Below are 22,671 nucleotides of genomic sequence, written 5' to 3'. Positions count from 1 at the left end.
CATTCAAGACTTTCCCATTCCCAATAACTATTGAGCAAATGTGAAGTTTAACCTGGCCACCTATAGTAAATTTGTCAGCAATTCCTGGAATTTGTCTGTGATGGTAAATGATTATGCTGCTAGCTTCCTGATCTCTTAGTGTTCTAATACATAATTATGGGCTAAGAGTGTTGACACCTTCCTTCTCTGTATGTGTGTGGTCAGCATGATTTTACTGCATGCTACATGGAGTGAATTTCTGACAGGAACAAAATCTAAGAATAGCTGTATTGGCATGAACATCAATGTGAAATCTGGGGCAATGCATTTCTTGTCATAGTACTTCAGACTTTAGTTATTAATTGGGTGTATTTGTTGGAACTGGTTTATATTATTCACAATTTCACTTTGTATTGGGGCTTGTGGGGGGGGGAAGGGTGGGAACTCGTGCTACAAATATTGAATATATTTTGGGAGGAAAATGCATCTTCAAGAACTAAAAGCTGAAAATGAAATTATAACAAAGTAGCAACTAAAGTAACAAAAATATTAATGTGTGCTGATTAGTCAATTGGCTAGATTTCAGATATGGTTATTTAGACTAACTAGACTTAATGCCTTTGGCAGCCTTTGAATGGTTTTTCTGTTTACCTACTCATTTCACTTAAGCTTTTTCTTTAACTTGATTGCATAAAACACAAGAGCCATTTCATTCCATCGTGATCTAACGGTACAAAACCATTCCAAAGCAAATAGTGCACACTGTGAAATGTGAGCTTAATCTCTGCTTCAATTCCCTTTATTTAATTATTTGGAAGAGCCAGTGACCTCTAAAAGACTATAAGAGCGATGAGGAGTTTTGCTCAGCCTGCTAACAGCTAGTTTGTCCACAATTGATCCAGCCAGGAAAACAATAGAATTATGGAGTTATTGAGAAGTAACAACATGGGAAACCATTCAGTCAATCATCTCCAAGGTAGTTGAAAAGGAGGTCCTTAACTTAATCCCACCTTCAAGCACCAGCTCTGTAGCCCCTGCAAGTTGTAGCCTTTCAAGTACATATCCAGGTATTTTTACAAATGTAATGTAGGTTTCTGTATCTACCATCTCTTCAGTCTGTTACAGACCACTGGTGGACACCTGGTGGGGAAAAAATGTTCTTCCCCATCTCCCTGCTAATATTTCTATCATTCTCTTTAAATCTGTGCCTCTGTTTTTGGTCGCTCTGCTTGTGGAAATTGTTTCTTTGTATTTACTTTATCCAGACCACTCAATGTATAATACTTCTTTGAATAAGCCTCTCCTTAGCCGATCTTGTTCTGGAACAAAGAATCTCATGTATCTGATCTTTCTTCATAGCTACAATTTTCTAGTCTTAACAAGATCTTTGAAAGCTCTGTCTTCACTGACTCCAGTGCAATCATGTTTCCTGTAATGGCAAAGACAAAGCTGCTTTGACACACAGACACAAGAAAGACTGCAGAGAAACAAAGGACTGCAGATGCTGGAATCTAGACAAAAAACACTGATGCTGGAGGAACTCAGCAGGCCAGGCAGCATCCATGGAGAAAAGCAGACAGTCAACGTTTCAGGTCAGGACCCTTCGAGACTGCAGATGCTGGAAATCTGGTGCAACACACAAAATGTGGGAGGAACTAAGCGGGTCAGGCAGCACCTTTGAAGGGAAGTGGACAGTCAATGTTTCTGGTTGAATCCCTTCTTCAGGACTCTCATAGAATGCCTCAACTTTAAGGTTACCACTCAGTTCCTAAAATGGACTTGGATAAATTCTGTTCCAGTATATATTGGAGGTACCCTCATTGAGAGAAAGATGTTAATGCAACACCAAGAAAATGCTACAGCATTTCACATTAATATTGCAGGACAATTACAATTACTGGGTAGCTAAAGCTTCTTTATCCAACTTGTGGTGCAGTCTTGTGTAAGATGGCTATTTTCCTGAGGCTCCAGTCACCAGATAGACAAAGAATAGAGAGGAACCAAACACTCACCCCACACCCTTAGCCCAGGAAATTTGGCATGCCCCTGATGACTCTCTTACCAATTATTATAGATGCACCATAGAAAACATCCTATCCAGATACATCACAGGTTGATATGATAGCTGCTCTGCCTGAGACTGCAAGAAATTCAGGGAGTTGTGGACTCATGTCCATCATGCAAACCAGCCTCCCCTCCACTGACTTCGTCTACACTTCCCCCTGCCTCAGAAAAGCAGCCAACATAATCAAGGACCCCTCCCACCCTGGTCATTCTCTCTTCTCCCCTCTCTCATTGGGCAGAAGATACAAAGGTTCGAGAGCACGAATTACCATGCTCAAGGACAGTTTCTATCCCACTGTTATCAGACTCCTGAACAGACCTCTCATACGCTAAAGATGAATTTTTGATCTCCCCATCTACCTCGTTGTGGCCCTTGCATTTTATTGTCTACCTGCACTGCACTTTCTTTGTAACTGCAACACTATAATCTGCATTCTGTTTTCCTTTTAATACCTTGATGTGATTATGTGCAGCATGATCTGTCTGGATGGCACGCAAAACAAAAGCTTTTCACTGTATCTCAGTACATGTGACAATGATAAACCAATACTAGAATCCATCAGCTGCTTGCCTAATTCTACATATCTATAATTATAGAAGGAGGCCTTCTGGCCCATTGAGTCTATGACAGCTCTTAAAGCATTCCAGTCAATCCCATCCTCTCTGCCCCCTCCTCCCATCTTATTTTCCTGCAACCTATCCTCCTCCACGTGCCCATCAACTCCTCACCCACCTACACTGGGGATAATTTACAGCAACCAGTCAACCTACCAACCAGCACATCTTTAGGATGAAGGAGGAAACCACAGGATCTGAGGGAAAGCCATGTGGTGATGGGAAGAATATACACACTCCACAAAGGCAACGCCAGAGGTCAGGATTGAACCTGATAATGGTGTGACACAGCAGGACTACCTGCTGCGCTACTGTGTCGCACCATTACTTTTCATTGCCACGTTGGTGGATGTTTGTGTACAGTTAGTTCTTCATGTGATTCTTTTGACACATCCTGAATCAACACTCTGACGCCTCAGTTTATTCCTTGTGGCTTAATTTGAAGTTTTCTTCATCAGTTCTGTTCAGCAAGTATAGGAAAATTTACTATTTAAAATAGAAACAGATTTTCATTTAGAAGGCACTGATTTACTCAAGATTCTGATTAGTCAGTCTGGGAGAATTTTCCAGGATTTCATCATATTCTTCTTGGCTTGGACACATTTTCTGTCTCGTTGGCTCTCTGAAAAGATTTCTTGCCTCTTGACGAATTAGGAAATGTTAAGTCACATTCTTAGGCAACTTTGGATGTAGGGGAGGTTCGATGGGCCAGCAGGCCTTTCTCTGTCTGTTATTCCCATGTGTGTGTACTTTCCAAGCTTGCTGTTAGGGTGAATAATCTATCTGGTTAGTGAAAACAATAGCTTCTGACATCCTTTATTAACTTCTTGAGGGCACATCTTTGTTTATCCCATAAATGTTACTGCTTTTAATGAACCCCAATGGTAGTGCTGTTTATTACTGCAGCAATTCCTGTTGAACATGTTGCACTGTTCCTAGCTCAGCACTGGTTCTAGTTGTGCATTGCTGCGAAAGGAAAGAATAGGTTCAATGCTCTTGAGTGCATGAATGAACAGCACAAGTGTCAGCTTGTGTGCATGCGCTTTAACCTTGCAAGCAAGGTGGGATGTTTCCCACTGTTCGTGGGAGTAGAATAAGATGGAAATTCATGAGGTAACTTAAACCAGCTCCAAAATAGGAAGCCTGCTGGTTGGAGGTGCTCTAGTCAAGGTGGTCTAACTCGGCACAGATTCGCAATTTTTGAGAGTATTTGTTTAATGCAAGCTGTTGACTTTGGCCTTAATAGGGAAGAACAAATTGATCTATTGCAAGTACTGGGGTTTGCTGACTGTTAATAATGGGAGACTTTAATACGTATTTTGTAATTGCAGAGAAAACAAACCAAAGAGAGGAGGTATTTGCGTTGCAAATCACACCTCACCAATAGATGTCGTCATACTGGCCAATGATGGAGGTTATGCAATGGTGAGACGAATGATTTGTGCAGTAAACTACTCAAATAGCCCACTTCTACAAAAGGAATCCATTAATTCATTCTTTAAACGTAAATATATATTGATGCCTTACATGAATGAATTAATGTTGAAAATATTTAATTGCTATTATGGGGGAATTTGGAGTGAGATTTAAAACTTATGACCCGACAATGGACTTATTTACTATATATCACCTTGTTTTTGAGTCGTCTTAGAGTCATAAAGAGAGAAGGCACTGCACAGAATCCGGTCCTTCAGCCCACCGAGTCTGTGCCTACCATTAACCACCCACTTACACTAATCCTACAATAACCCTATTTATTATTCTCCCCATATTCTCATCAACTCTGCTCACATTCCCCCACTCGCCTTCCCACCAGGGACAATTTACAGTGGTCACTTAACCTACCAACCTGCACGTCATTGGGATGTGGGAGGAAACCCACACAGTCACAGGGAGAACGTGCAAACCCCACACAGACAACAGCCGAGGTCAGGTCTGAACCCTGGCTGGCTTGACTAGCTGCGCCATAATGATGTGTTGGTAGTTTTAATGAAATACTAATTGTGGGTGTTTTATTACAATTTGTAATTTTTGGTAATTTTTTTTTGTTTAGATGAAAACATTGGAAGGTTATTTAGCTGTAAAAGATTAAATGTCCCATTTCTGAACAGGTTGGACAAGTGCACGGGGGACTGATGGGAATTATTCAGAGATCCATGGTCAAGGCCTGTCCACACATCTGGTTTGAACGTTCCGAAATGAAAGATCGCCAAATTGTATTAAAAAGGTTAGATTTGGCCACTGTTACCTGCAGTGTTCTTTCTGATTTCTTTTCTGTGTTCAGCAATCAAGTATGTGGCTGAAGAAGTCAGTGGAGAAGAACTGTACCTCAGTACATGTGATGATAATATTCCAGTTCCAACTGGAGCAATAACAATGAACTGCTTTGTAATTATTTATTGTTGTTGTTCATTAAATGTTAATTTAATATTGCGGAATATTCGTTGGTTTAAATTGATGGATACAACCTTGATGTTCTAGCTTTTATGTTGTACCTTGTATATTAAGTTAGTAAGGTTTTCACTGAGGGTATTGGCTATGGCCAATGAGTTGTCTCATTCAGAATCCTGACGCTTCAAGTCCCACTCCGAGCAAATAGCACAAATGCTGGAAATCGGAAGTAAAAACAAAATGCTCAGCAAGTTAAGCAGCATCTGTGGAGAGATGAGTTGATGTACATGCAGCATAGCAAGTCTTTGCAGGTGTTGTTGATCAGGTATGAATAGTTTTATAATTAACCAATCCAAACCTAACTCAAATTTGGCTATGGTTGGGTTTTAATTCGACATGTGGAACCTATGAAAATAATTACTCAAGCCTGATGTGCCCTTTAAATTAAATCATTGTTGATCTACAACCCAAATCCTCCAGGCTGAATTGGTTCCACATCAAAAAAAATTTGTCGATCTCAGTTGAGCCTCGACCATGTTTTGCGAAGAATATTGCAGATTTCTGCTATGCCCTCTGTGAGGTCCTTCCTGGCAACACCCCTGAATGGCCTATATTTAATTTTGTACCCTTTCTCCACCAACCCACCCCCCCCCCCACCCCCACCCACCCAATCAGATGAAACTGTTTTTGCCATAGACATTATCACCTTAAACACCTCAGCTGGACACCTTTTTAATATCCCATACTCAAGAGAATAGAAGCCCCAGTCCTGCTGCATCCCCATCTCATTAGCTAAGTTAATCTTATTAGTTCAATTTTTGCCACTGAAGAATCCTTTTCTGGAAATTCAGCAAGGCTTAATGTTATGCTGTTTCTTTTCCCCTTGTATTTAAGGCACTGAGTCTTCCTGTTACTCTGTGTTTGGCTCTTTATGCCCTTTCAACCTCAAGGGTGATCTTGCTTACTCTCAGAACTCCCAGACCTCAGAACATGGTGGTCAAGAGCCAGTGTTCCCCTGGACTTGCTTCCATCACTCCTCACCCCTATTTACAGTACCCCACTAAGACAGAATTCCTTTGGTGATAATAGGCACACCTCCCTGATGCTTCACATTGTGTCAGTGTCCCAGTTCTGCTAATTCATTGTCCATTCAGTTGTTCTTAGCTGTTAAGGAATATACAGAACCTTTTTATTAGTGAGGATAGTGGTTGAGGAAGATGAGTTGGGGTTGCTTAAATGTCCTTGGCACTCATGGATATTGGCACATTTAATTGTACTAATAAAAGGGTATCATTTTTAGGCATTAGATTGTTTCTGTCTAAAACTATTTCATTTGGTTGGGGAGTCTATCTGTTGAATTATTTCTGCTATATAAGGCAATTAGTTACTTTGCACGGTAGAATCAGAATTTTTCTTTGTGAATTTGAATTATTCGTTGTCTCATTCAATAAGTGGCAGGAGACCTGAATACAGATTAGTAAAATGGCTTGATCAGAATTACAAGCTTCAGCTCCTCAAAGGACTATTGAAGATCATCTTCCCATGCATGATGAACCTTCTCTTCTCCTTGCAGACTAGGTGATCATGTTGCAGATAAGACAAAACTACCAATTTTAATATTTCCTGAAGGTAAGGATGATTTTTGCTATTATTTTTCTTCTTCGCAATCAGATTAAGAATTTGTCTTTTTTAAAAAAAAATTGGTCTGTACTCTAGAGGTAGATGGTCATAGAGCAATATAGTATGGAAACAGGCCCTTTGGCCCAACAAGTCCTTGCCGACCACATTGTCCACCAAGCTAGTCCCAATTTCCTGCGTTTGGCCCATATCCCTCCAGGCCCTTCCCCTCCATCTACTATCCAAGTGCTTCTTAAATGTTGCTAGTGTACCTGCCTCAACCACTTCCTCTGGCAGCTCATTCTATATACTTGCCACCCTCTGTGTGGAAAAGTTGCACCTCGGGTCCCTTTTAAATCTTCCCCTCTCATTTGCACTCAGCAAATTTGCACTCTCAGCAAAATATTATAAGAAAATTGCTGATGTCTGGGACAGGGAATGACGCCCATCATTCCTGGATTCTGTGGACCCAAAAGCTAATGTTGTCTGAGTGATTCTGTGCTAAACTTGATTCAATATCCAAAAAAAAATTATATACCCATGAGTTAATGAAGTAATCTAAATGCAAATGCTGGAAAACAAATAAAAGCAGAAATTGCTGGAAAAACTCAGCAGGTCAAGCAGCATCTGTGGAGAGAGGAACAGAGTTAATGTTTTGGGTTGAGGGCCTTTCTTCAGAACTGGATGAAGTTGGAAATAAAGCAAGTTTTAAGTTAAGAGAAAGGGGGAAGGACAAGGAGAACAAACCTCTGATAGGTCAGAGACCCAGGAGAGATGGAGTGATACAAATGATGGAGCTGACTTGAAAATTCTTACCCTACTCCCATTCTGACTTCTGTCTGCAGCCTCCTACACTCTTCCAGTGAAGCTCAGTATTAGCTCAAAGAACACTTTCATTTTTTGACTTGGCACATTACAGCCTTCAGGACTCAACACCAATTTCAATGATTTCTAATTTTTCCCAGTTCTGATACTGGCCATAAGGCTTAAAGTTAAGCTCTGTTTCTCCCTCCACAGACCCACTGAGTATTTCTAGCATTTTCTGTCTTCCTTCAATGTTATTGAAATGTTTTGCATTAAATACTTCTATTGAGTTAAATAACCTGCATTGCAGCAAAGGGGCCTAGTAATATCAAGAGAATATTGGATATTGACTAAGCATAGATGCTTTATTAAAGGTTGAAAGGGTCTGAGATTCTCCTAAGGACTGAGATGAACAAAATTCAGCAGGGCTGGATTACATGTTGGATTCTAGGCTGGACCAAAGTATTGGAATGTGAATGCCAAATGCCAATCCAGGCACTATATTGGTTGGCAGTGATCTCATATCAACTTGTCATGTAATTCTGGAATATAAAACTTGCTTTCAGGTACCTGCATAAACAATACCTCAGTTATGATGTTTAAGAAGGGAAGCTTTGAGATAGGAGGCACTATCTATCCAGTTGCAATCAAGGTAAGTCGAGAGAGATTTTCCCAAGTCTAACTGTTACTTGTTTCAATCTTTCATGTGTTTTATCTCTAGAATAATCAAAATTCAGCGTGAGTGGAGCTAGTGTACATTCTATGCCAAGGTCCAGCGCAATAAAAATGGGACTTGGTCTAGAACTCTACTTAGCAAGATGTGCACGATATCTCTATTCATTAAGAAGGCACTTAGCAGCTTATTGCAAGTTTTGTTTAGTTTATTACTTCCAGTTTTCCAGACAAGCTAAATGGTGGCACTAATGTCTGCTGCCCTTAATTCTCTTGTCTTAGTCCTTTTGAAGGGCATCTACTCCTAATACTTACTTGTGTATCAAATCTCTGTTTTGCATTTGTCTCCATCTTGAATGGTTTAATTTACAGGCCCTGCTTAATGACTTTAGGAGCCATGAAGCAGCAAATCAGATGCTAGAATCTATTGACCAGATCATTCACCCTTTTCTCCTTATCATAACTTGGAAGGAGCAGGAGCCCTACTATTTGAATTTATGTCCAATATCCTTCTGTTAGCTGCTTCAGGTAGTTCTTTGTAGATCGTAGCCACGTGCGATGTTAAGAAAATTTCCTTCACATTGCTGGCTCCTTTGCTAATTACCTTTTAAGTTGAGTGACCTTCCCCTCCTATCTGTGTTAACAGTTTCTCCTTATTTATCCATTAGGAGTTCTCCTGAGGAAGTGATGCCAAGTCCAATTTTCATTTGTCACCAATGAAAATTAATATTCTGTTTTCAAGGTCTATATTGCTTTCTTTGTTCTCTACACCATCAGCCCCTCCCCTCCCATATGTCACTGTAAGATTTCAGTATATTTGGACAAAAGGCTGCTTGCAAAAACAGGCCAATTAGTCTGATGGCAATGTGGAAATAAGCAAAAGACCTTGTACTTACCTGTAAGATTTTGGAACAATCTGATGTTTTTACTGCCCTTTTAGAGTATTGATTGCAGTAGTAAGACTTTTACTGAGGGTTGCTGTTTTTTTTGTTACAGTATGACCCTCAGTTTGGTGATGCCTTTTGGAACAGCAGTAAATATGGAATGGTGACCTACCTGCTCCAAATGATGAGCAGCTGGGCAATTGTCTGCAACGTGTGGTACTTGCCTCCAATGACTAGACAGGTATGTGACTGCTTTATAACTGATTGAATTCTTGTGGCTTTGCAGTTAGACAGACAACATCCAATGTAATCTTCAGGTAAAGTAGCTAGAGAACAAAGATTCGGGTCGAGAGACCCTCCACCAGTTCAGATGGAGGGTCTCGACCCGAAACGTTGACTGTCCATTTCCCTCCATAGATGCTGCCCGACCTGAGTTCCTTCATCTTTTTGCGTGTTGCTCCAAATTCCAGCAACTGCAGTCTCTTGTGTCTCCAGATAACAAGGATTGTTGTACTGGGGAAAAATTGTAATACACTCCATTTATTCTGTCTTTATTTGTATATAGTAGTTTTATTTAATTTTTCCAATTAAATAATAAGGCTTATGGAAAGGAGAAAGTAGACTGGTTGGAGAGTTGATTTTCTTCTATGGTACAGGCTGGAGGCTACACTCGGTGGTATGGTGTAATTACAATATGATGTTTACAGAGGCAATTCCCATTGGAAAAATATGAACAAAGAAATTTATAACGGAAAAGAAAAAACAAGGAAAGTATATATAACTTTCAGGTATGCTTTGGTTATGCAGGTAAACCATAAAATTACAATGGTGTATTTATAACTTTTCATTATTGGAGACACAAGCTTATATACAGGTCTTTCCCAGCTTCCCAACACCTGATTTCTTACAGCCCCTACATATGAGTCTTTGGCAGACTGCCTTTATGGATTTGCCAGCTGCTGCGGGGCTGCAGGCATCTTCTGCCACCTGGGAACTCGGTTTGTGGCTGCATTTCGGACTTGTGAACTGTTTGGGTTACAGGTCATGGGAATGGAACCCTGCTGTAACCTGGGGGAAAACCTGTAAACTGTAAGATATAGGAGCTGATTTTTTTTTTCTCACCCCCCCCCCCCCCCCATTCTCCTGCCATCTCCCCGTAACCCTTGCCACCCCCTAATAAAGAACCTATCAATCTCTGCCTTAAATACACCCAATGATTTGGCCTCCACAGCCATCTGTCGCAATGAATTCCACAGATTCATCACCCATTGACTGAAGAAATTCCTCCTCCTCTCAGTTTTAAAGGGACATCCTTTTCTTCTGAGGCTGTACCTTGGATCCTAGAATCTCCAACCAATGGAAATATCCTCTCTACGCCCACTCTATCCAGGCCTTTAAAACTTTTTTTGTTGGGTTGATTATATAATAACCACTTCAGTTACTAACAGCTCTCTACAGAAATTACCCAGTAGTTCAAACACAAATCTCTATAATGAAGGGAAATAATATTTGTAGCATTGTTTACATCTGACCTTGGTATGAGTTTCAGTCACATTTGGAGCTTTTGTTTCAACTTCCATTATGTCACTTGCCTCTGTGTCATCCTTAGCTCAGCTGCTACTGAAACCCTCATCCATACAATTGTTACTTCTGGATGTAACTACTTCAATATATTTGAGGTATCTCTCATTCTACCTTGGGTAAATTTGAGGTTATTTAAGACACTGCTCCCTGTGTCTTGACTTGAACCAAGTTCATTTACCGTGATTGCTGTATTTACTAATCTGCATTGATTAAGTGACACTTAGATTTTAACATTCCACAGATCCCTCTCTAGGCTCCCTATTGCCTGAATCTTCTCCAATTCTACATGCCTCTTGAGATATATGCAATTCTCTAATCTCTGTATCATTCCTGAATTTAATTTTTGCTCTATTGGTGGTTATATGTTGACACTTAGTTTCCTCTCACAGATCCTGCTTTCCCACTGAGTTTGATTGTTTGTTGCTCCTCCTAGTGTTCAACCCTTTTCCCTCAAAGAGCAAACATGAAAGGCAGTATAAAAGGTGGCAACTGATTTTGGATCTGGAAGTCTGTAGGCTGTGTGGTGGCAGTATTGCAGGGCTGCAGGACCATGGCTGAAAATTAAATTTTCCATTTCCCAAAGTATGCAAGAAAAGTCCTGTCTGTTTCTGGACTTTACCTCAAATTTCGTATTTCTGCTCATCAAGCTGTAGAGTGGAAGACTTTCAATTTCAGGCCTCAGCATCTTTTCTAATGTTTCCAGGGCAGGTATGGCATGTTAGATACAGAGTAAAGCTCTCTACACTGCCCCCTCAAACTCTTCCAGAACTGGTACACATTAGAGATAGAGGAAATCCCCTTCTATGTTGTTCCTTCAAACTCGCCCTGGGCAGAGAATAATTTTCCCTCTATACTGCTCCTCCAAATACTCCCAATGCATGGTTTAAATGCAATAAAACTCCCTCTGGACCGTTGTCCTGGCCAGCTACAGAACAAATCAGATATAGAGGAAAGCTCCTTTAAACATAAAGTAACCTCAGTATGGGTTATTGATAAAGTATCACTAACAAATTCCATAGTGTATCTCTTCTTCCCTTTCCTAGACTTTTTTCCCACTTTTTTCCCCTCTATCCGCTTACCTTTGACCCATCTCCTGGGGGATCTGCTCTCCCCTCCTGCCCCGCACCTTCCTATCACTATCCCTTACCTGCAGCTACCCATCACCACCTTGTGCCCACCCTGCCTCCCCTCTTTTGTCCACCTATCACTGCTCTGCTTTTCCCATCTATATATTGGGCTTCCCCTTTTCCTACCTTCAGTCCTGAAGAAGAGTCCTGACCCAAACTGTTGACTGCCTGCTTTTCTCCGTGGATGCTGCCTGGCCTGCTGAGTTCCTCCAGCATCATTGTGTTTTTCATCCTTTTAGGCATTAGAACTGCCCTTTTTGCCCATGTGCACATGATCTATTTAGCAACCTATGACCCCTCAGAATTCCCTAATTCACTTTAAGTTCCAGTGGACTTTGGTTAGTCTGTTGACTCTTAATTCAAAGCAAACTGTTATGACATTAAAATGGCGATGCTGTTGTTTTGCGACATGTTGCTCTTTAACCATATCTTCTTCAGTAAACCAGATACTGGTACAGAGGGTATAGATGGAGTACCAGAGGTAAAAGGGCTTGTTTCAATTTCATCAGCAGGTTTACTTTGTCTTTAGCTTTTCTAACTGAATTTGTTTAAACCTTGGTTTCATGAATCCTGTTTTAGATTGCTGACCACATCAAGGTCAGAAAGAGTAAGATAAGAATTAGTAATAAAAGAAGAAATATTGGGTAACAACAAATCTGGATTTAATTACTTTATTCGAGGAATTCCATGGTTTAGACCAGTTGAGGAAGATGGAATAGATAAACAGGTGTCATTTATTTATGCTGTAGTGACTGCTCAGATGAGGGGATGGTGGACTTGTTTAAGGTTGACCTGGTCTCCGACCAGAATTAAGAAATATCTTGTGAGTAAGAAATACTCAGTACTGAAGAGGAATTGAAATTTCTTGAAGGATGTTTTGGCACTTCAGGAAATGTGTAAATTCTGTTGTGGTCCGTGGGTGTGTTGAGGTTAATGTTGAAATATTGCCATGGTTTCAGATCCTGCAGTTTTTTTTTAAATGTGTGTGTACAGGTTTAGATTGAACATGGTTGCTTGAAGGCAAGTAGTTCATCTGGAGTTAATGCTTGGTCATCTTGAGTTTGGAAGAATGAAGGTGATCTCATTGAAGTGTACAAAAACTCTTATGGGGCTTGACAGGTAGATGCAGAGTTGGTGTTTCTCCTGGCTGGGGTGTCTAGAACTAGAGCTCACAATTTCAAAAAAAAATCAGGAAGGTCATTCAGGACAGAGGATGGTGAATTTTTGGAATTCTCTGCCTGAGACTGCAGTGGAGGTTTAGTCACTGAAGATGTTCAAGCAGAGATCAATACACTTTTTTGGATATAAAGAGGATTGAGGGATCATGGGTTAGTACAGGAAAATAGTACTGATATTAGCCATGATCTTATTAAGTGGTAGAGCAGGTATGAAGGGCAGAATAGATTACTCCTGCTTCTATTCCTTGTGTTCTTATCTTCTAGGCAGCCGAGAAGTGATTACAATAAATAGAAAGACTTGCATTATATAATTGCTGCTGTAATGTGGGAACTATGGCAGCCAAGTAGTGCACAGCAATGTTCCACTAACAACTATGCAATAATGATCAGATTATTGCTTTGGAGATGTTAATTGAGGAATAAATATTGACCAGGATAACTCCCCTGGTCTCTCTTCAAATAATGCCACTGGAGTTTTCTATGTTCACCTCTAGGGTAGCTGGGGCCTTGGTTTAAGAACTCATTTGAAAAGATGGACCTTCAGTAGAGCAGAACTTATTCATTGTTGCACCAAAATGTCAGGATAGCTTATGTGTTAGGTTTTCAGAATGGGAGTTGAAGTTGCAGTCTTTTGACTCTGGTGTGGTTCAGCCACTGACTAATGAGTGAGCCTTGTTGGCATTTGTTTTTCACAAGTCTGGAATCTACCCTGTCTTCTACTGGATCCTGCCCATTGTGGAAGATCTTCAGCACCTTGGTGTTGATGTTAGTGGCAGCAACTACTTAGATTTACATGGCATCCTTCAATATGCCCAAGTGTCCCAGGGACTCTACATATGATTTTATCAGACAGTATTTGACTCTGAGCCTCATAAAAGTGATATTAGGGCAGGTGACCTAAGGCTCGGAGACAGATTTAATGGAATATTTTAAGAGAGGGAGGTGTTTAGGGAGAACACTGTGGGGTTTGTGACTCTGGCAGCTAAAGGCATAGCCTTTGGAGGAGTGAATAAAATTGAGGACAGACTTGGAAGTCTTGGAGAGCAAGATGAGACTGCAGAACTAGGAATGGGAGAGGTGAAAAAGGAATTAAAATATGGTGGAGGATTTTAAGATTGGGTCATTGATTTAACCAGGAGTTGTAGGCCGTCAGTAATTTGGGTGATAGGTGAGTGGGACTGGATGAGAGGTGGGATGTGCAGTACTTTTATTTGATCTCAAACTCTGAGTAAAACATGGAAGGCTGACCAGACTATGGTGGAATACACAGGCCCAGAAGCAATGAAGATATGTGTGTGGCTTTTGGTATCAGATGAGCATTGTCGATTTTATATATTTAAAAAATCTTTTGTTATTTTATGGTCAGGTGATGAAAGGCTCATGAACATCAAAACAGCTCTTAGAAACAGGGCAGCCGAGGCTATGGAAATGCTGTGTTCAGTCAAGCAGCAGTAATTAAATGAGATGATTTGCTTGCGTTAAACCAGCCAATTGTCAAAGTTCTACCAATCTAAACGCATTAACTACTGGAAAGCTGTTTAATCAAAACAAATCCCTCATGAGCTCAGCTGAGTTACTTCTCGATCTAATGCTCAATCCATTTCCTATTTAAATATCTAACCAGGCTAAAAAAAAAATTTCATTACTCTTAAATAATTATCAAACCCATGCTTTGCTCCACTGTGGCTTTCCCAGAGCTAGTAGTTTTCATATCTAATGGAGAGGAGAGCAAAGGAAATAAAGTTAATTTGTTTGGTGTTTGCCATGTGTGATGTAAGCCAATGCCACCCTTTAATTGGTGACATCCTTCTGTCTGGGTGGGGTGGGGGAAAGGAAGGGCGCATAAAGCTTGTGATTAAGCAGAGGAGAACGTCTAGTATTAAGAAGTAATTCTGTCAGAACAGCTCATGTGCAAGCTTGCACTAAACCCAAGAAGGTATAAAAGGTAACAAGGCTTGGACATTGTGAAGAATATCGTGAAAGGCTGTAATTATTGGGAAAGACTGAACAGCCTGGATACTTTTCCCTATAAAAGAGAACAGTGAGGGGAACCTCGTAGAAATCTCCAAAATCATGATGAAATTTGATGGAGTACACATTGAGGTATATTGTTGTGGGAAGACTAAAACTAATGCCCAGAACGTTAAGATATTCTGTAATAAATCTAACAGGAAATTCAAGAGAAACTTCATTATAATGAGAAAGGGGAGAATGTGAGTGCTTAGTTGAGACAAATACCATACAAGCTATATATATCCATGAGGCAGAACAGAATGGGAGGATTTTCTTTGTGGTTTGATGCAGCGTGTGAGAAGAGACTTGTGTAGAACATAGGAAAACAAATCAAACTGCAGCTGCTGGAATCTGAAACAAAAACAGAAATGCTGGAAGAACTTAGCCAGTCAAGCATGCTCTCTCCCTGCCTTCTGTAGGACATCATTCCATTTTCCCAATTTCTTCGCCTTCATTATATTTGTTCCACTGGTGAGGCCTTCCATTCTGGAGCTTCTCAGTCTTCCTCCTCCTTCCCGAACCACGTCTTCCCCTCTGCCATAGTGCACAAGGCTCTCTTTTCCTCTATTTCCTGCACATCTGCTCTCACACTCTGTCCCCCAGCAATGAACAAGGATAGACTTTCCCTGGTATTCACCTTGCACCCCACCAGCCTTCTCATTCAATGTATTATTCTTCACAATTTCCTCCAGCTCCGATATGATCCACCAGCGGTCACACCTTCCTCCCTCTCCTCCCCTCTCTGCATTTTGCAGGGACCGCTTACTTCACGACTCCCAGGTCCACTCTTCTATCCCCACTCACCACTGCCCATCCCATTGCACCTTCCTACGTAACTGAAGGAGAAGCAACACCCATCGGCTCACCTCTTCCCTTCCCATCTTCTAGGGACCCAAACAATCGTTCCACGTGAAGCAGCAAGTCATCGCTCCTCGTGCAATCTACAGCATTTAATGTTCACTGTGTGGTCTCCAATACATTGGGGAAACCAAATACTGATTGGGTAATGGCTTTGTGGAAGATCTGCACTCAGTCTCCAAGTGTGATCCTGAGTTTTGTTTTGCATACCACTTTAATTCTCAATCCAACTCCCATCCTGACCTGCCCATCTGTGGCCTCCTCCACTGCTATAGTGAGGACCAAGTGTAAACTAGAGAAACATTAATCTTATCTTCCGTCGGGGCACTTTGTAACCTTCTGGAATGAATTTTCCAGTTTCAAGTAAACTGCTCTCTCATTGTTTCACATTATCGTGCTTGTGTCCCTTTCTCACCCTGTTTCTTTAAACGATCTTGTTACTGGTCAGTATCTCACTCCTTATCACGTGACCTGTCTTAGCCTATCTCCACATAAGCTTTTGTCTTGCACCTCATCCCTTCCCCACCGACCACATCCCCCCCTCCCCCCAGTGTAAATTTTGTGTGATGTAGGTGGAGTTTAGCAATGAGTTTAGCCTGTAGGCAATGCTGCTGGAGATTGCTCACGTATAATGGATGTACCTGTTGTCCCATGGTTTACTTTGTGTGAGCAATGCCACAGGATGTACGCAAGTGCTATTCCAAAATCACCTCTGATTAAATGGAAATGGTGTTTAAAAATCCTTCTGAAGAGGTTGTTTTTAGTTGGACCTCATTTTTTTTAAAATTAAAAGCTGAACTTTTAGTTTGTTCCCTCAAGTTTTGATTGGTTCCTAACTAATGGTTTTCCTCTTCCCTCACTCGACAGGAAGGGGAGGATGCTGTACAATTTGCCAATCGAGTGAAAGCAGCCATAGCTCAGCAAGGAGGCCTTGTGGATCTTGCCTGGTAATTAAACCTAATTAGATGGAGGGTGATATAAAAGAGAAAAATTTAAATCTTTTTGAAGATATCTTTTTCTAATGTTCTGAATTTCTTTTAATCTATGCAATTGAGTAATAAAGGGGAAGGGCAGCAAATTCTTTTTAGTCATTGGTTGGTCCATGCTGAAGGGCTGGCGATTGGTTACTGCAAATTATCTCTAGTGTAGGTGGCTGGTAGGAGAATAGGGGGTAATTGATGGGCATGTGAGAGAGAATAGGGGGTAATTGATGGGCATGTGAGAGAGAATAGGTCACGGAAGTGCAAAGTGATGCATTTTGGGAAGTTAAACCAGGGCAGGGCAAATACAGTGAATGACAGAGCCCTGGAGAGTGTTCTAGAACAGAGACTTAGGGGCACACATTTCCCTGAAAGTGGCAATGCAGGTAGACAGTGGTGAAGCAGGCACTGAGTACAAGAGTTGGGACATCACGTTATGGCTATACAAGCTGTTGGTGAGACCACACTTGGAATAGTGTGTACAGTTCTGGTCACCATACTAAAGGAAAGATGTGGTTTAAGTGGAGAGTGTGCAGAAAAGATTCAGAGGTTGCTGGGAGTGGAGGCTTAGAGTTATAAGGAGAGATTAGATAGACTGGGGCTGTTTTCCCTGGAGCAAAGGAGGCTGAGGGGTAACTTTATATAGAGATTTATAAAATAACAAGGGGCATAGATAAGGTAGATGGTCACACTTTTTTTTTCCTGGGAGGGAATAGAGGGAACTAGTGGGAATAGGTTTAAGGTAAGAGGGGAAAGACTTAAAGGGGCCCTGAGGGGCAAGCTTTTCATACAGAGGGTGGTGGGTATATGGAATGAGTGGTGGAGGCTTGTACAGTTACAATGTTTTGAAAGGCATTTGTACAGTTGCAAGGATATGGACCAAACATAGGCAAATGAGGTTTGCTTAGGTGTTGGCACCTTGACTGGCATGGATGAGTTGGGCCGAAGGGCCTGTTTCTGTGCTGTACAACTCTATGACAAGAAGAGGGAGTGAATTACCTAAAATTGGAGAATTTGATATTGAGTGAGGAAGGCTGCAAGATGCCCTGATGGAAGATGAGGAGGTGTTCCTCAAGCTGGTGTTGGGCCTTGTAACAATGCAGGAGGCTACAGACAGAAAGATCAGATTGGGATGTTGAATTAAAGTGACAGGCAACCAGAGCTTTTCCCTCCTTTGGAATGAATGTGGGTGATCTGCAAAGTGATCACCCAATTTACATTTGGTTGCTCTAATGTAGAGGAGACCGCATTGTTAACACTGAATGCAGTACACCCGATTGGAAGAAGTGCACATCAATGCCAATTTCATCTGATAGGACAAAAAAAAACAAGATGCTGGAGGAGCTCAGCAGGCCAGGCAGCATCTGTGGCAAAAAGCAGGTGGTCAACATTTTGGGTCAGGACCCTTCTTCAGGACTGAAGATAGGAAAAGGGGAAGCCTAATGTATAGGAGGGAAAAGCAGAGCAGTGATAGGTGGACAAAAGAGGGGAGGTGGAGTGGGCACAAGGTGATGACAGGTAGGTGCAGGTAAGAGGTAGTGATAGGCAGGTGTGGGGAAGGAGGGGAGAGCAAGTCCACCAGGGGATGGGTCAAAGGTAAGAAGAGGAAAAAAAGAAGAGAAGAAGCATAGTTGAGGGGGGGGGGGGGGGTTACCTAATGTGGGAGAATTCAGTATTCATGCCATTGGGCTGCAAGGTTCCAAGACACAAAATGAGGTGCTATTCCTCCAGTTTGCATTTGGATTTCTCCCAGAGGAGGCAGAGGACTGACATATCAGTGATGGAGTGGGAGGGGGAGTTGAAGTGACTGGCAATAGGGAAATGCAGATCACTGTTACGGATTGAGCGCAGGTGTTCTACAAAATGGTCACCTAGTCTGCGTTTGCTCTCACCAATGTAGAGGAGGCCACACTTGGAGCATTGAATGTAGTAGGTGATATTAAGGGAGATGCAGGTAAATTTGTGCCTCACCTGAAAGGACTGTTTCCACCCCTGGATGGAGGTGATGGAGGGGCAGGTGCTACACCTATGGCGGGGGCAGTGGAAAGTCCCTGGGGTGGGAGTGGATGGGTGGGGAGGGAGGAGTGAACTAGGGAGCGGTCCCTGTGAAAGGCTGAAAGGGGTGTGGAGGGGAAGATGTGTTTGGTGGTGGGGTCCTGTTGGAGATGATGGAAGTGGAGTCCCTGGATGGTGGAAAACGAAGAGGTGAAAAGCCAGGTGTTGCATTTCCTACCCTGGAATGGGAAAGTGCCATGAGATGGGGAGCAGTAGCTGTGGATGAAACGATCCCCGAGAGGGGAGGGGAATTTAACTGGTGGTGAATGTTGTTGAAACTGATGAAGGATGGTCCATTGAATGTGGTGGCTGGTGGGGTAGGAGGTAAGGACCAGGGGAAATTCTGTCCTCATTCTACCTAGGAGGAAGGGATGAGGGCAGAAGTGTGGCAAATAGATGAGGTGTGGTCCACTAAATTTGTTCTTTTGTCTAGGGATGGAGCCCTGAAAAGAGCCAAAGTTAAAGCCAGTTTTAAAGAACAACAACAGAAATGCTACAGCAAGACAATTGTTAGGAATGAAAGTTACTGAAGAGAAATGAGATGATTGTCCATCCATCCCTTCTGATGGTCGTTGTTTACATCTTCACGTGACTTGGGTTAATTGAATGTCTTCTCTTTATTTTTGTAACATGTGCAAATTTATACATCAAATCCCAAATAGAATATCTATAAATGATAAAGATTCAGCTGTGTTTGAGTGTTGACTTATGAGAAGTACAGCTGGATGATCAGGATATCAGTTCTGTTTGTTCCATCTTTTTCTTTAAAGCTGTGCTCCAGGGGTCTAATAACTGCAACATAGTGGCAAGCCTTGGTGAGGACGTTTATCCTTCTGTTTCCAAGGTTGGCTTGCTGAACCATGACTTTCACCTATTCAGTGTTATGTTGCTTGTGCCTTTGTCGCCCCAGAAAGCAGTGAGCAGCAAAGGAGGCTGGGAGCCAAGGCTGTGTGAGGCCTGTTTTTGTACAGGTCTTAGCTTGCCAATCAGTTTCTGAGCAGCTAATGCCATTTGTAGAAAAGGAAGAATGAAAGAGATTAAAATTACAACTTTTATACTGGTTTACATATTAGATGGGTTTCGTGGTAACCTCTGGACTATGTACATATGTTTGTTGAAATGGTTGATCTTATCTGAGGAGAATGTCTGGGGTTGCAAAAGTAATTTTCGGTCTCCAAAATATCTGGTCTCAGTAAAAGAAAAGATCAAGGTTGGCGTTTTGAACATTGCATAGAGCCATATGAGTATGCCTGGCGTGTGGGCTGGGAATCGTAGTCATGTAAATTATATCTGCAACTTATGGATGTTCTTTGATCCAGAAGCAGTAGGAGGTGAAGATGTGTGCTCTGGCTTTGAGGAATATTGTGACTGCCACAGATATTTTCAAAGGAAACTCATCACTAAATTAAACTGGTCTGAATACTGCAGGTTGTTGTGAAAGGCTGGAAGAACTTTTTTTTTGGCTTACTCAAGTTTTAGAACATGTATGCACTTCCAAAGAGATTTTAAAACCCAACAAGCATCTGTTACTGATACTCAATTGAGATTTTTCCAAATCAAGCTGATTTGTAATTAGCTCATCTGCAAATAAATTAACAAGTGTAAAATGCACACAATGCCAATGCCACATTACATGAGTTGTTCCATGCCCAATTGTTTGCAAAACAATAAAAAGACATGGATTTTGAGGAAATATTTCCAGTGATGTCTGAATTATTTTGTTATCCTTCATCCTGACTGTTTTATGTGGAATTCGTCGGTATACTGCTCCAGGAAGCTCCTGTGTCATTTTCAGGGACTTCCAAAGACACCAAAAAGCAAAGGATGCTTTCTCAGTGGTGAGTACAATTAGTCATTTCTACCACTGCGGCAGGTAATACATTCACACATTACTTAATCATAAATTAAAGCTATTCCTGCTTTGTATTTGCAAGTTTGTATTTATGAATACCTTAAAAATATGAAACTGGCAAAACCAATTTAAACTACTTATTTCAGACTGGGCAGTATCAACATGGCATCTCATAAACCTGAATCTGTTTAATATACTCTTATTCTTTTTGTTCTGAAACCAAGGATCAAGTCTCTGCCACAGCTAATGAAACACATTTTTGTATTTGTGTTTCTCTGACGTATCCAAATTGAAATAAAAGTGAAAATGCACAATTTTTTTCTGCTTGGGTGATGACAAGAACTATTTTTCTTATGAGGATAGATGCAAACAGCAAACATATGAATGCCACCATCGAATTCTGAAATAATCTCTGAATAATGGTTATAAACAGGATTTCTTTTAAAAACTGCCTCTACTGTGTCTTTAAAATGTAATCAGATTGAATGTTGGAAAGGAAAAGCTAGATTCCAATGAAATCACAAAGTTTGTTAGACACAATATTCCTTACACAACAAGAAATGAAGATCAGACTTTAAAGTTGGCTAATTGGGATATCAAAATGTCCTTATTTATCTGTGCCTATTTGAAGTCCTTTGTTGGCAAAGTCATAAGGAGCTAAAGAGCAAATGAACATTTGAGAAGTGCAGAGAGTTTATTGAGTTGAGTTATCAGGGATATAGCTGGGCTGCACAAGGTTCTTGGTACCAATGCACTGTTAATTTGGAATTGGTCACTGGATTTTTTTTAAATTAATGGTAAGTCACTGGTATTTGAGGTACTACAGGCTTTGTCTGGTTTAGTTCTGGTTTTTTTATATAACTTGCATCGTGCTCCTTGTGTATTTTTAGAAATATCTCTGTGAAAAGCAAAAAATTGATAACCAGAAAGAATGGTAACAAAAATTTAAGATAGTTTGGCTAAGCCACCCTGATATTGGCAGATATAGCTGAATTTAGAGGTACCAGGTTCTCAAGAGATTTAGGAATGTCAGATTTAAGACAAAGCTACCAGTGTAGAAGGTGATTCATCCATAGCAGTGGATGCAGGTGGACCTGAGAGGACATCTCCAGACAGGGGTTCATCACTCTGCCTCAAAGTGATCCTCCCAAGGAAGGTGAAACAAACCCACTTGGGCAGGATAAAGTGGTGAGTGTTCCATAAACATCTCTAATCATACACATTAAGTGGGGTAAGATTCATCTTTTGTGTGCATTCAATAGTAGAAGCCAGAGAAATGGCTTGTGGTTTCCCTGCCTCTGCATGTTAACATCAATGGAACAAAGTATTTGGGAAGTAGTAGAGCTCAGTCACCACACCTATGCACACGCTTACCATCTGTGACTCGTTTTTGCTCCATCGGTTTCATTGAACAGACTGGGTATCTATAGATTGAATGTAAACTAATTCCATTAATTTCAGAGAATGATTTCCACTGTAAATTTGTAAGTAGTTAATGTTGCTTTGGAGAGAAATAACTTTTATTTTCTCCAATAGCTTTACGTATGCTGTTTAAGTGCTGCTACATATGATTAATAAACAATTGTTCATGACTATGGCTTGCTTCATTATTGCCACAACAGGGTTAATTTATTCACTAGGCAACTTGTACGTATTCCAAGGATGTTGAGGAAATGTTAATATTACCTGAAAGTCGGCCAAGGAACGGCAGATGGACAAGTGTGAAGTGTTGCATTTTGGGAAGTTAAACCAGGGCAGGATGTACAGAGTAAAGGGCAGGGCCCTGGAGAGTGTTGCAGAACGGAGACAGAGGGGTACAAGTACATAGTTCCCTGAGAGTTGTTACACAGGTAGACAGGGTGGTGAAGAAGGCATTTGGCACGCTGGCCTTCATCAGTCAGGGCATATAGCATAAGAGCTGGGACGTCATGTTACAGGTGTACAAGACGTTGGTGAGACAGCACCTGGAGTGTTGTGTGCAGTTCTGGTGGTCTAGCT

General features: G+C 41.2%; 1 protein-coding gene across 3 annotated transcripts in view; it reads left to right on the top strand.

The window, feature by feature from the left end:
- gpat3 (glycerol-3-phosphate acyltransferase 3) overlaps positions 1 to 22,268 on the top strand; it is a 43,410-nt gene extending 21,142 nt beyond the window's left edge. For all 3 annotated transcript variants that reach the window (XM_052009384.1, XM_052009402.1, XM_052009394.1), the window contains exons 7-13: positions 3,990 to 4,083; positions 4,770 to 4,885; positions 6,623 to 6,678; positions 8,037 to 8,122; positions 9,139 to 9,267; positions 16,654 to 16,733; positions 19,255 to 22,268. In XM_052009384.1, the coding sequence (XP_051865344.1) occupies positions 3,990 to 4,083; positions 4,770 to 4,885; positions 6,623 to 6,678; positions 8,037 to 8,122; positions 9,139 to 9,267; positions 16,654 to 16,733; positions 19,255 to 19,351 (658 nt within the window). In that variant the 3' untranslated portion in view covers positions 19,352 to 22,268. The remainder of the gene's footprint in view (positions 1 to 3,989; positions 4,084 to 4,769; positions 4,886 to 6,622; positions 6,679 to 8,036; positions 8,123 to 9,138; positions 9,268 to 16,653; positions 16,734 to 19,254) is intronic.
- The last annotated feature ends 403 nt before the right edge of the window (positions 22,269 to 22,671 follow it).

This window comes from Pristis pectinata, chromosome 2, assembly GCF_009764475.1.
Source record: "Pristis pectinata isolate sPriPec2 chromosome 2, sPriPec2.1.pri, whole genome shotgun sequence".
In the NCBI taxonomy this organism is placed as follows: domain Eukaryota; kingdom Metazoa; phylum Chordata; class Chondrichthyes; order Rhinopristiformes; family Pristidae; genus Pristis; species Pristis pectinata.
This window is presented reverse-complemented; position numbering and strand designations above follow the sequence as displayed.